Source organism: Strigops habroptila, chromosome 8 (genome assembly GCF_004027225.2).
Source record: "Strigops habroptila isolate Jane chromosome 8, bStrHab1.2.pri, whole genome shotgun sequence".
NCBI classification, from domain to species: domain Eukaryota; kingdom Metazoa; phylum Chordata; class Aves; order Psittaciformes; family Psittacidae; genus Strigops; species Strigops habroptila.
The window spans coordinates 43,993,173-44,007,338 of NC_044284.2; the positions used below are offsets into that span (position 1 = coordinate 43,993,173).

General features: G+C 42.3%; 1 protein-coding gene across 4 annotated transcripts in view; it reads left to right on the plus strand.

Moving 5' to 3' along the window:
- The window catches only part of MTA1 (metastasis associated 1), an 82,241-nt gene extending 68,795 nt beyond the window's left edge, over positions 1-13,446 (plus strand). The window contains exons 19-21 of one of the 4 annotated variants that reach the window (XM_030493570.1): positions 4,083-4,114; positions 7,019-7,170; positions 11,753-13,446. In XM_030493570.1, coding sequence (XP_030349430.1) covers positions 4,083-4,114; positions 7,019-7,170; positions 11,753-11,891 — 323 coding nt within the window. In that variant the 3' untranslated portion in view covers positions 11,892-13,446. The remainder of the gene's footprint in view (positions 1-4,082; positions 4,115-7,018; positions 7,171-11,752) is intronic. The other 3 variants (XM_030493571.1, XM_030493572.1, XM_030493573.2) reach the window with 3 other exon arrangements.
- The last annotated feature ends 720 nt before the right edge of the window (positions 13,447-14,166 follow it).

Here is a 14,166-nt window from a genome sequence, read left to right on the forward strand (position 1 = left end):
TTTTTGAATGCTGCCATTCAGATGTTGAGGTTCTGTTGCTGGACTTGCAGGGGATGGGATTGGATCAGCAAAAAGCATACGTGTCTACTCTCAGGCTTCCAGTGGGACCAGATGTGCTGGTTTGCATCCCATTGGGAAATTAAATTCCCACGCTCCACTCTGTGGTGTTGGGTGCCAACTATTCCCTCCTCACACATCATGCTCTTGGGGTGGTGCTCGAGTTGCTGCTGGAAGTTTAAGTATTCTCTTTCCTTTTTTTTTTTTTTTTTTCTTTTTTTTTTTTTTTTTTAACAAATCTGAAAGCATTAGATTCAAATGATAGGAAATTGTTGGAAAAGAAACAGGTTGGTTGACTGAGAGGTGGTTCCCCCATCCTCAAAAGATAAAGCTGCAAAGTAACAGTAGTTACAGACTTGTTTTGCTGTTTGTGATAGTCCTTCCCCACCTGTGTTTCTTTGGATGAAAGTATATTCATCTGCAGCTTTGATACTTCAAGAATGAAAGGATTATTAGGGCAGAGTAACCTGCTGTGACTGGTTTTGAGCCAAGATCTCTGTAATTGTGCTTATGCTTGAAGAACAGTTCTGAGGTCTTCGTCACTAAGCTGTGGGGAGTGGAGGAATGCTCTGTGGTTGTCAGTTAATCTCTGTGCTGTGATCAGGTGTTTTATTGTCATTTCAGTAACAATGTAGAATTCATCTGTGGCAAAGGACATTTATGCTTATCTGCAGATATACCTTTGATTTACCATGTCTTCATTTTATCCTCTGGGACTTCCTCTTTACTTCAGTGTATAGAGGAGACTGGCAGGAGGAATTGAATGGCAGGATATTTTGTAGGTCTTTGGGGGTTTTTTCAGTGCTATCGAAAAATCATATAATCTTGAGTTTTCAGAGTGCATTTCAATTTCTTTGTCTGCAAAGAGTGGAAGACCTGCTGAGATTTGTCATTGTAGGCTTTCATACTTTGTGGTTTTAAAGGTTTGGTTGATCCTGAAAATACCTCCTTTTTTTTTTTTTTTTTTTTTTTTTTCCTTCTTTTTTCCCTTTTTTATCTCAGTTGGAGATTAGCATTGTTTCTGATGTGGTGGGGCTATGTTAATTCATATCAATGATATCTAAGGTCCAATTCAAGCAGTTGGACCTTAGATATCATTGAAAGGAATAGTAATGCTTTCTACCCTGTGGCTTATTTAAACATCCCTCCATAAAATAAAGACAGGTTTGTGGGTTTGTTTTTTTTGTTTAGTTTTTGGGGATTTTTTCCCCTGGAGAGGAGCTGCCAGAACCTTCTTGTATTTTGCTTCAGATTTATATTCATAAGCTGTCTTACATTTTTAACCTGCTTGTGGATTCAAGTGTGTGAGAAATGTCTCTCCAACCTTGATCTGTGAAAATGGAACAAGCACATCAGAGAGGACTAAGTTTCATATGGTGAGTTACGTGTCTGCACCACTCCTTACCCAGGTTCAGAGGGTTGGTTTAATTCTTAGAGATGCCTGTCTTGCAGACCTCATCTCTCACACAGAAGTCACCAAAACCTTTTGGGCAAGAATCCATTGTTTACAGTACAGATGCATCCTGTTGACTTCACAGCTGTTCTGCGATGCATTACAGATGTTATGCTGTCTCTCTGCAGCTCTTTGGTGACCATTGTGGGTGAAAGTTGTTCATTTAATAGCAGTGCTTCAGCTGCATATGCTTTTAGTGGGATTTTTTTTTTTTTTTTTTATTGCAGACTGAAACTAGTCCTTCTAGTGTCTGCTTTCATTCTTTCAAACTCCAGTCATCAAAGTGTGACTGAAGGGAAAATTCACAGATAGCTAAGATTAATATGCTAATTGATACCTTATTATTGTGATAGCAAGCATACAAATTGTATTGAAACTGTAACTTTGTTTTGTGTCCTGTTGTACTAGAGCAAAGAGTTGTCACAGGTAGCTTTATCCTAGAAAATATAGCTTAGGGGCTGAGATATGAGTCCCTGTGGTTTAGCATTGATGCTTCGCTCTTTGAGGGCTCTGAAGCATTGGGGGTCAGAGTAAGTAGCAGTTCTGCTCAGCCTTCACTCCATTTGTATCAGTCTTAACAACATCTCATTGTGGAATATTCTGGGTTAATTCTGGTCCTTGGGAATAGCAATGTTTACTGTTTGTTGTACATCCAGCAGTAGTCATCGCAGCAGCCACGTATCATCTGCTCCTGTAGGCTAGTCTGTTCTGTCATCAAGAAAGTTCTTAGTACAAGAAAAGAGCTGATCTGGAGTGTGGTTAAAATGAAATGTGTAACTTCAATCCAGGGACTAGCATCAATTGATTTGCATCTTTTGGAGCTCCTGTAAATGAAGAAACTGTTATCTTTCTGTTAGGGAATGGGAAGGAAAAAATAAATGCTAGAGCTTGGCTCTGAAGCCAACGGATTGAGGTTGCATCCTGCTGGCTGTGCTGTTTCCCAGCATCCGTGGAGCTCTTTGTCCATCCATCTCAAATGGCCGCTCACAGCTGTGTTTTGGATGCAATTACTGCTCCCATGTAAAAAGGAATTATTATCTGGCGCCTACATTGCCTTTGGCAACATCCAGTGGTTGTTACTGGTCTTCTCACTTGGTGTCTGGTACGTGTGTTCTGCAGATCTGATGGGAATCTTTCTGGCAGCTACTTCTTCATCTCTGTGGATACTCAGGAACAAAAAATGCTGCAAAAAAATGAAACTACGTGTCTTTGTGTTTGAAGTAGCTACACATAATGGAAAATATACTTGATATAAACTGTTGATTTTATTGTGGTGTTGTAATACTTAATGCTCAGGAAATGTCCCCCATTCTGCCTTCCTCCCTCCCACTACATTGCTCTGCCATGGGTTTCCTGGCATAGTTGCTGTGAGTACGTTGTGTTTGGTTTATCAAGGAGAACATTAAGTAATCTGCTGGAGTATGGACCATGAGCTGTAAAAGTCCATTTTTGCTGGATTCTTTAAAAAGCTTTGCTCTTTCGTCACAGTTTAACTCACTAGCAATGGGAAGTTTCAGAAGTCAAGCTGGGAAGCTTGCTATAAATGTGAAAACAGAATTTGTACTGGTAAATTCTGCAGCCAGCGACAGCATTTGCTGATGCCTGTCCTGTAGTACGTGTTGGATTTGGTATCCTGACGTTTTGGTTCTGAGCCAGAAGGGGCTGAGAAAGATGGTCTGGTGCACTGATGCTAATGAAGTGGTGTTTTCTGGGAGTATGCATCTCAGAAAACTAAACCTAACTAGACCTAAAAAGGTTCATTAAGTTTCCGATCATTCTGTGCCATACCCTGCTGCCTTATAGCAGCATGTCATTCTCTTACATACCAAGACCTTTGTGTGTCGTGCAAGGTCTTATATATATAAAGTACAGTTCAGTACATAGGCTATGACAGCATGATAGGGTATCTGATAGTATAGCAGATAAGCTAGTAGAATCAAGCCATTGTGCTCAGTGCTTTACAGTGCTGTTTGTGTATTACTGGGGAAGGGCTTTGCGTGGTAGCTGGAGTCGCAGAGCTTTGTGGCTGATGGAGCTACGCCTGTGCAAGTATTTACTTGTGGGTAGGTTCAGCAGATACAGTCTGTTTGCTAACAGCTTGTAGCTAACGCCTGAGCTGAAGAGTTCCCTTGGGGATCCAAGGATGATAGGAAAGATTCTATTTGTTGCTGTCTTGACAGTGTATAATACCTTCCACTTTCTCTTTCTTGATGTCAGTAAATTCCTCCAAAACTAAAACAGAATGCCAGATTTTTCCCAAGACTTGAGGAAAACCTTGGATCTGAAAGAGGAGGTGTACTCTTAGTGGCAGTTTGAAGAAAGGTGTGAGTAAACAGAAAAGACTGGGCACATGGAATGTGTTTTTAACTTGGGGCTTCTGCTCTTCAAACTGTGTTGTTAAGGAAGCTCTTAGTTACCTTTCTAGGAGGGGAGAAGTTAGTTTGGTAGACAACTCCTGATTTAGCAAAACAACACAGTTGAAATTATAGCTGCGTGTGTTTTGATTTTGTACTTTTTTCTGTCTTGGAAAAGCAACGGTCTTACCAGCTCTATTCTCTTTCCTGTTTGTTAGGTCTGCCTAACCACGGACAAACCAGACAAATGGTAAGAGAATGTTCATTTAACCAAAACAGGGAAAAGAAGGATTATTAACCCGTGCTAGATAGAACACCCCATTAAACCCTAGTGTTTCACTTCAGTCTTTGCTGTTTGCAGCTGGTCATTTTACCCAGTTAATTGAAAACTTTAAATAAAAATCAATACAATTTAGAGGCATATGAAACATCCAAGTGGTTAAAATGCAATTTAAACCTCAAATCTGTCTATCTGTATATAAATGAATTCTGTTTTGAATGGAACATCTTGTTTCTGCTCATACAGAAACTGGCTGTTTATAGCAAAGTTCTGGGATGTGTTTCTAGGTGGAGTGTGTTTCCCTGAAGGAGGAAGGTTGAAATGATGGAAGGGTTTGTTTGGAAAACAGCTTTTTTATTATTTTTTTAGGAAGTTGGTGTGCAAGTTGTCTGCTGAGAATGCTTGGGTTTTATTTGAGTAAAAATTATTCCTAGCCTTTCATCCATTATGCTGAGTTTAATCAAAGGACAGAAGCAAATAGCCAGTCTGATTGATGTGTCTCTGGCAAAATGCTTTCTCATGAAATTCACCTCGGTGTGAAGGGGCCAGGGCAGAGGCTGTGCATCACTTTCCCCCCTTACACATGGCTTATGGGAGGCTCACAGGAGAGAACTTCAAGCATAACTTTTTCCCCCCAATAAATGATCTTCTGATGTTGGTAAAGTGGAGCTTGCCTCATTAGGTGAATTGCCACAATGTATAAGCGTCAGTAGTCACTCTGAGATGGGTCAGTCAGCAGCAGGTATGACCGATGGTCACTGAGTGGTGATCACAAGCATTATTAAGTCTAATAATCTTGGATAGCGTGCAGTATCATGAGAGTAGGCTATAACTTGAGCATGCTAGTCTGCTTGTAATAAAGAAGCATTCATTTGGTTTGTTGCTTAAGCATCTGATCCGAAGTGGTAAATTATATTCCTCCATTAATTCAGCTTCATTTCTTGTCATTGAGGAGACTGGCTACTTGTTTGTGTCTGCTGAATAAACCAATTCAGTGCAGTGGGATAAATCTGTGATAACTTAACACTTTTTAAGTGTTTTAGGGTGAAACCTCTGAACTGTCTTGATTTCTGATTGCTTGACAAAGTGTGCTAGTGAACGGAAAATTAAAGGTGCCTGTTTCAGGATGTACCATTTGAAACAGATTGCTCTGTGCAGGTAGAGAAAAGGCAACCTGGAAGCACAGGAGCGCCCCTTCTAGCTATTTCCAAGAACTTTTTCCAGAGTTGTTCTCCTATGTATGTAGCTGATGTGGAGAAAATGTCCTTTGCAACACTAATGAAAGGATTTTCTTGGAGAAATCTGGAAGGGGTAAAAAACCCCAAACCAAACAAACAAACAAAAAAAAAAAAAAACCAAACCACCAAACCACAAACGAACCAACAGAAAAGCTTTTTATTTTAAATATTTTCCTTAATAGATCTCAGATATAAAAGCACTTCTTGAAGTATTTCAGTGGTCTGCTGTGGTGCCAAAGTTGTCTTGTATAACATGGAGCTGGGCAACTAAGAAATTGAATTGTTATTCCACCTGTATACAACAGCTTTAAAGAGCTATGGATTTTAAAAAGTGGGATTCTATTTGTTCAGTCCTAAAGCCCTAAATTTTGACAGGAAGTAGATCTTGCTAGCACAGTGGATTAAGGCTGGTCAAAAAAGAAAACAAGTAATCTATCATTTTTTGGTTTCTCCTCAGATAAAAATGAGATGCAGGGTTTTGTTTTTTTTTTTCCTTGGTTGACAGACTGAAATCTTCCCTTTCTAAGTCAAAGTGATAAAATTTGGTTGAGCTTTTGCGCCATAACCTGACACTTAAGGACATGAATACCTCATGTCCCCACCTTTCCTTTTGAGGTGGATCTCCCAGGCCAGACATCCCTCATGTACATGCTCAGTTTCCCATTTCATGAGCAGAAGGAGAAGCCTTGGTGCATCTGGGGAGGTGGTCTGGCCAGTGAAACGCAAGAATTAAATTTCTATTGGGACATTTTCTGACCAGCTTTAATCAAATTTTCTGGGCCTTTATTCTGCATCTTTTCTGACTGTCCAGTGTTACTGATTTCAGTGGGATTTCTCAATGTGCTAATCAGCAGGAAGAGGGGCAGCAGAACTGGACTTCAAATGATCAAGGACAGCTGCATATGAGAAGCTTAGAACTTTGCTCCCTTTCATCTGCACCTCTCTTAATAACAGCTTGTGTTTTTCCAGTTGAGTGGAAGGGGGCTTCTGTGGGTCTGGAAAATTATACCTGTGTTGATTTGCAAAGCAAATGTGTTATATATGGGAAATCTATGGTGTTAAATGCTAAAAAGATTTTATGATGAAAGCTACTAAGCTTTGTAGTACTAGATTTGTTCTCAACAACGTATTTAATTATATACTATCCTCATTAAATATTAACCTCCCTAGAACAAAAAGGATATGGGTAAGTTTGGTACCCCAGAATAACTGTAAATTCTGATTTTTGTATTTGGTTTGCTGTGTAGTTAGATATCCTTCTCTGAAATCAATAGAGTTGCTCTAGATTTATGGTGGTAGTTGAAATCTCAGTCTTATGGTCAATCTTTCAACCTTGATGTCATCTTTCAGACACAAGCAACAGATTATTGGTAATGCCTTTCATTTATTATTTGTCCTGTCGCTGGAGTATTGCTGTCCTTTTTTATATTGGAGGTGCTTAACTTGTACTGCTTGTGGACAATTGCTTTTATGTGAATTCTGTGTTCAGTCGTGGGCAAGAGGGGAGATTCTTACCGTAAGCTCTAAACAACTGATACAAAAACTTTAAATTCTCTTTTCCTTTGTGTGCTTATCATGTGCTACTACTGCAGGTTTCTTGCAGTCCATAACTATACTTTTTTATGTATCACGTTAGGGACCAAGCCGAAACTTGCTGCTCAATGGGAAATCATACCCAACAAAAGTCCGATTAATTCGTGGTGGATCCATGCCTCCAGTGAAAAGGAGGAGGATGAACTGGATTGATGCACCAGATGATGTTTTTTACATGGCCACTGAAGAAACCAGGTAGGAAAGTGGGTCTTTCAGAGGGTTTAAGGGGAGGTCTTCTGATTGGTGTTCCTTGTGGGTGCTGCAGCTGATAATTGTGGTTGGACTGGGATCTCTTCAGCAGATCTATTTCTACAAACTGAATGCGGAGACCACTACCAGTGTTGAGGTGGATAAAGACTATGATATACCTAATCATGTCTGATGTGCCTACCCTCATGCACTTGCATTCCAGAGAAAGCAGATTATTCTTCTTCCAGAGCAGTTCCCGTAAGAGATGGGCAATAAGAGGAGGAAGACAGAGATGGGAAATTCACCTGGTTCAGACCCATAACTGCCTTTGGAGGTCTCACTGCAGTGTATCAGTAACAGGATAGGGCCTTCTGGTACACAGGTGATGCTGAGGAATAGAGCCTCCTCTACAGAGCTCTGCATACCCTCTTGCATGCCGTTACCTCTCAGAACATCTCCTCCTGTGTCTGAGTGCTGAAACCTTCAAGTGATACAAAGTGTTTCCAGTGGCCAAGTTGCCTCATTTCTCTGGTTGTTTATGTTTGCCACCAGTAACAGTGAGATTTATCCCTCCCTGCAGTATCCATCTTCCTCCTTTGGTGGTACGGCTTCTGCTAGTCCTTCTTGTTAGTCTGTGCAAAGGATAGAAATAGTAAAAAAAACCTTCCTTGCATGAGTTCCACCGTAAACTCTGTTTAGAGCGGTAGAAGCTATGTGGCCTGTTCCCAAACAGAGCTTTTGTGTTTGTGTTCCCAGTACTGTGTTATTCCTAGGAAGGGAGGACTGCTTCTGGGTGTGGTGAAAAAGGTAGAGACATATTCTTGTGTGGTTTCCTCCCAAGAACCTGATGCCTCTCTCCTGGGTAACCTCAAAGAAGGTCAGAGCAAAGCCAGTCCTGCCTTTCGGTGTTCTCTGCAAGCAGAGGTGCTCTCTGGCTTTTGTCTGTGTCTGAAGCCTGGAGTTACCAACAATCGGTATCAGTCCCCCAACAGGTAGAGAAGCACTTAGCTGTCCGTCCAGTACCTAGCACACATGGACATGGAATTACTGGGTGTCTTGCTCTGACAAGTGGCCAAGGAGGTCAGGAATTTCGAGTACTTCATCTCTTCCGGTAGTACTAAATTGGGCACTTTTCTGAATCTTCATTTGTTAGCACGAAGTACATAGTCAGAGTCCTGACATCCCCCAACTCCTCCTCAGCCTGCAAAACTTTTCAAGTGTCAAGCGACTATTCTGTGGGCCTAGTATCAAAGACGGGCTTCATAAGCAAGCCGAGACCGGTAAACGTTCAAGTTGTTAAGCACTATCTGTTGGATCATTATTTCAGTGCAGGAACACCCCCATGCCTGCTAGAACACAGAAGAAACATGAAATCAATTTCCTTGTCAGACTTGTTCCTATGGACACCTTTAATGCAACTCTGCGTTTCACATGAGCTCATATCTTTACTTGCATTTTCCCTTCTCCTGTTCTGTTCCTGTGAGATGCTGTGAAAGTAAGCAGTGGGATTCCATATATAATTGAAATTAAAGTGAGAGAAGTATTTAATTTTCAGGGGAAGCAGTTTCCTTATTCCTGTTGTCCTCTTGCTCTGGTAAAGAGGTTCTGGGACCCTGTTACAGACCTGCAGCTCTAGCAAATTCATGTGCCATTTGGATGCAGGGTCTCTAGGTCAGTCCTTAGATGCTCAAAGCTTATTTCGTAATCTTGCATCTACAAAACACTTCTTGACATCTTTATGGTCCAACCCACAAAAAATACTGCAGGTCCATCGTAGTAATGTCTCAGTGCTACTACAAGGCTCTGCCCTTTGATTTATACAGAACAGTGAGAATATTCATCAAGTGTGATGTTGGTTGTGAGAACAATTTATTGTAAAGGCGCAGAATTGTCTGCTCATACAGAACCACTGACCGAGGCAGGGAAGATCAGTCCCAGAGCAACCAGCACATCTCTAACCCAGAAATCATAGCACAGTGATAGACATCAGCTCAGTAAGACCTTATCTCTTCTATTTAAGAAAGGAAAAGAGAGAACAGGCTTCTTTGTCTTACGTCCTTGCTGCTTAGCGGCGCGATGAGTGCTGAAAGGAGATGTTTGGCAGCCTGTTGAAAAGCGGGGAAGCCTGAGTGATGTAGCATTGTAAGCGGCACGGGTTTTCTGTCAGGCGTTTCACCTCTAACTTTTCCCTGAACCATCTGCTACATTCCAGTGTCAAGAATGTAAGACTTGTTTGTGAGCTCTGAAACAATTTGAGCTTTGTGTTAGCTCCGTAGCAATCAATCTAGCAGCAGTATCTGCATATCATCCTCCAGCTGAGGGTCAGGCTGTGTTTTCCGTCACAGAAAGCAGGTTTTCCTACAGTTTTATACACACACTCCCCTCCCCTTTTTGTGTAGCACTGTTGAGAACAGTACTGGAAAACTGGGTAGCTTTGAGGGGGAACAGTTTGAAAAGTTGGTCAATTAAAAGGAATAAGTTTTTGAATTCAAGCCTCACAGTAAGGAACTTGGCATTTATAATTTATGCAAGTGGAGGCAGTGAGTGACCTGATCAGAATCTAGAACTGCTACGAGATGTGTTTCTGATGGCAGCGTGTCTAATTGAGCACATGCGGATATTGTAAGAAGCTCCACTGGCTAAAAGTAGATCAATTTCAGCTAAATGAGTCTTAGAAAAATCATCACACCAAGTTTTGGAGTTGTTTTTTTTCCTCCCCACCACCTTGTTTCTTTCCACCCTGTTCTCTCCTCTCCCCCACTCTGTGGCCTTTCAACTTTAGAGGGCACGGGGGAAATGGGGACACTGAGCAAACAAAAGACTGCATCTGTGTGTGTGTGTAAGCGCTATGTAGCAGGCCTGTTCTGCTCAGTGGGCAAAAAAAGCAAGTGAGGAGATGACCAAATCTGTCCAGAGCTGATTCAAAATCTTCTGAAGTTGCTGATTTGTCAGTGCTGGTGTAGTAATGGTAAATTTTAAGGAGGCGGAGGAGGGAAGTATTTTGACCAGTTTCTTCTGCAAGTGGCACATCTCAAACGTGGAAATCAGCACAGTGATAGACTTCAGCTCGGTAAGATTGTATCTTTTCCATTTTAAAAAAACCCCCAAACACCTAAACAACAAAACAACGCAAACCAACCAACCAAAAACCAACTCACACACCCAAAAAAAGGGGTTTCTTGGCCCCAGCAGTGTTGGCTAACCAAAAATCTTAAAGCTGCCTTTGGGGATAGATGGCTGGTTGAGTTGTGATTTGTAAAGCCATGTGGCTGCCCTTCCTCTAGTGCAGTATAGTGTCTCTCACAGTAAGTCAAAAACATCGTTAGGGTAGGAGCCTGTAAGGGTGGGCAGTGCTGCTTTATCAGATCCTCCTTGTTGGCCCAGGTCCTGAACTGAAGGCTGTGTATAGTGGTACTGGTGGACTATTGTGAATATTTATTACTTTCTTTTCTAATCTTTTTATGCCTTTTACCACCACAACATCCTCTGGAAATGAATTCCTCATTTTAATTCCAGAGTATGTTTTTCATAGTTGCTGGGGTTTGTTTTCGTGGGCTCTTTTGGTGGGGGTTTTTTGGTGGGTGGTTTATCTGGGTTTTTTAATACTTCATTTAACTCTAAGCCTGGTATTGACAAAAAGAAGCAAGCAATCATTCTGTATTGTTGCTTTCTGCCTTTATTTTGCTGATTTTAAAACTTCAGTGCATCCCCCTACATTCTTCCTGTCTTTACTTTCTCTCCATATGGAAAACTGCTTCCTTTATCTGGTAAGCCTTGTTGCTAGTCTTGTAACATAGAGGGAAACTCCTAACAAATGCAAGACATGAATATTACCTGTTTCTGGGTTGGGCACACGGAATGTGGGAGAAATAAGAGGGGGAGACACCCTGTTAGTGTTTCCCAGTGGGGAGGAAAGGCACCAGTGCTGGTTCACTGGTTAATGGCCATCGTGGAGCTCCCTTGCAGCAGCTCAGCCTTGAGGCATAGCTCCATGGGGGACCAAATGTTGCTTGCTTGTGCTGTGACAGGTCTTTCTTGAAGAGGCAGCACTGTGCACCTGCCTGGGGCTGGGGAATGTCAGAGAGCTCTGAGAGAGAGAGATAGAGCTCTGAAAGAGATGGATAGAGCTCTGTGAGAGACGGATAAGCAGGCGGGGATGTGACCAATGTCACCAGAAGTGGTTTGGTTGTAATTTGGCTTTATAAATTCCCACAAAGCTGCCTGCAGCACATCCAAGTGACTATGCTTCAGAATTAATTAGTGGTATGGAAACTGGCTGTCATAACCATTTCATGTGCTGTATTTACAGCAGTAGACCCTGGTCCTACAAGGCTGGACCAGAATGCCTTCTGCTCTGCAGGGGAGGGATTCTGGAACAAAGAATGCAATTTCATCTTCATTGGTGGGTTTATAAACCAGAAAACAAAAGTTCTCCAGGGAATTCATTACTGAAATAACAGCGTTAGCCCATCCTGTTAGTGAGCAGCCGCTGCGTATGCAGGCCTGGGTCCCTTGGGGGAACTGAGAAAGCTACAATAGTTAGCATCCAGTCTCTGTAATCGGTTCCTTTCTTCCTTGCTGTCTGCAGGAAAATCCGCAAGCTGCTTTCCTCCTCTGAAGCCAAGCGAGCCGCCAGACGCCCTTACAAGCCTATTATCCTCCGGCCCATCCAGGCAGTACAGCTACGCCAGCCCATGAATGATGAACCCATAATCATTGAGGATTAACACACACTGAGCAGCTCTCCGGATGATGGTGGATATGCCTGAAAGAATCTCTCCTCCAATATATACTTGAGTTTCTATGGCTACAGCATTGAACTAACTGTTGAAGAGAGGGAACTTTTGAGGAACTGTTTTGCATCTTTTAAACCCTTAAAAGGAACTCAGCCCTGCTCTGAGCCTCTGACCACAGACTGCTCTCTCTCGCGCACGCTCTCCTTGTCTCTCCTTCCTTCCTTTCTTTCTTCCTTTTTTTTTTTTTAATTTTAATTCTTTTTGTTATTGTTTTTGGTAGCCTCTTCTCCCCTTTGCTTCTACCCCTTTTGTAGACAGGGGCAGGGAAAGTAAGTTTAACTTATTAAGAGAATGTGGACTAGTACTTTTTAGCTTTGTTTCCTCTTCCGATGTACGAAGAGCTAGAACCCTTCATTTTGTGACTGAGCTCTCGTTGCAAAGCCATTTTTACGAGGCTGTGTTGTAAGATTTATTTTTTTTTCTTTTTTAATTTTGTGGACGGTGCCATTTTTTATTTCATTTATATTATTTCTTTTGTAGATATATTTCCAACCTTTAACTGATATTTGGAAATAGGAGCTGAAAGCCAGCCCCAGGTTCAGCCAGTTTTCTTTGGTCCTGTCCCTTATGTTTTTTGGATCATTTTGCACGGCCAGTTGTGCTCATGCACAAGACAGAAACAACTCAGGCTGAGAAAGGAGTGAGCTAAGAACTGAAGAACCCTGCAGAACATTACACTAACATTGTGTGCAGTGGAGGCCAGGCTACCAGAATTTAGGTGTCCTTACTCTAGTCAATCCCTGGGAGATCTGGCCTGTGGCATTTCTCCCAGTAACCAGCAGTTTGTGTGCTGCCTTCTCTCTGACATCTGGAATCCTACGTGCTGTTATACCACCAAGACCCAGCAGTAGGCCCAGCAGTCCAGCAAGTGTAATGAATTGCTTTGCTCTGGCTCCAAGAGTCAAGTACACCAATGCCCAGGGACATTTTGCTTAGAACTCTGAACCTGTTTGTGCATCAGTGTTTTTGGACACATCTCTCCCAGGACAAGACCTGGTTTCTCTTTAATTGCGTTACTGTATGTTTCCCATTTTGAAGGGAATTTAAATTACAGCTGGGTTTTCATTTGAACACATTGTGTCTGAAATTAAGTGGGTTTTTCCTCCCTTAACATTTCTTGTGTTTGAGATTTCTTGCATCTCTTGAACTTCTTATGTATTTGCAAGCCTGTATAATTTCTTTTTCATGTGTCTTCTCATTGCAGTGCATTTGTTGAATGCCCTGCTCTGTTTTGAAAGGATGTAAACTATCATTTGCAACTTGTGCTGATCTGTACATGTACCTGCCTCAAGCAGACACAGCATGTAATAACCCCCAAGTCATTCCATATGTGTCAGCGGTGAGATGAGCCAAAGTTGTATTTGGGTTATCACAGTCCAACCGTGATTCTGTGCAACTCTGCTAACCCACCAGGTTAGACGGAAAGGAATCCCCACAAATTGAAAACAATTCAGTTAACTTTACTTAATAAACCTGGAAAATGAGCTTTTGTGAAACATCTGCTTTTTGTCTCTTCTGAAATGGCTGCCAAGACCCTTGCTCGGGGTGCCATCTGGCTGGTGCACACATCTCTCTGTGCCTCCCTTCACATCCCAGAGTTGTGTTCTGCTCCCAAATGTTTTCTTAACTGCAGCCCATCCCTGTGCTGCCGGTGCCGTTACGCTGTACAGGGCAAGAGCCATTCATAGTTTGGTTCCCCTCCTGTGCAGTTTAAACATTTCTAGCACTTCAGACTGTGACTCCCTCCCTCCTCCTCTTGAATGCGGCAGCAGATGCAACGCCAGGGCTCTGAATGAGCCTTTTGTCCGTGGTGGCTCATGCGTCCTGCTGATCAGGGGCATGACTCTGGCATGTGGCAGAGTGAAATCCCTGGGGGTGAGCAACCGAACCCACTGATGTGTAAGTACTTCGTCATTTCTACATTCGCTCCTTACTGGATAAATGAAGCGGGGATTAGTGTTTTTGGGCTCATTTGCTGCTCAGGAGTGGTAAGATTTACTCTGTGGCTGTGAGTAGCTGTGAAACTTAGCAGATGTTGTAAGTGTATCCTACACTGCTGGTCATGTTTCCCTGTCCATGGAATGAGGGGACGGCCATTCCTGAAGGATGTGCTGTGTAGGAAGGGCACCAAGCTTGGTAGCTGGAAAGCCTCCGGCTGCACGCAACAGTGCCGGCCTGCACCAAAGACGTTGGCAGTTCTACTTCG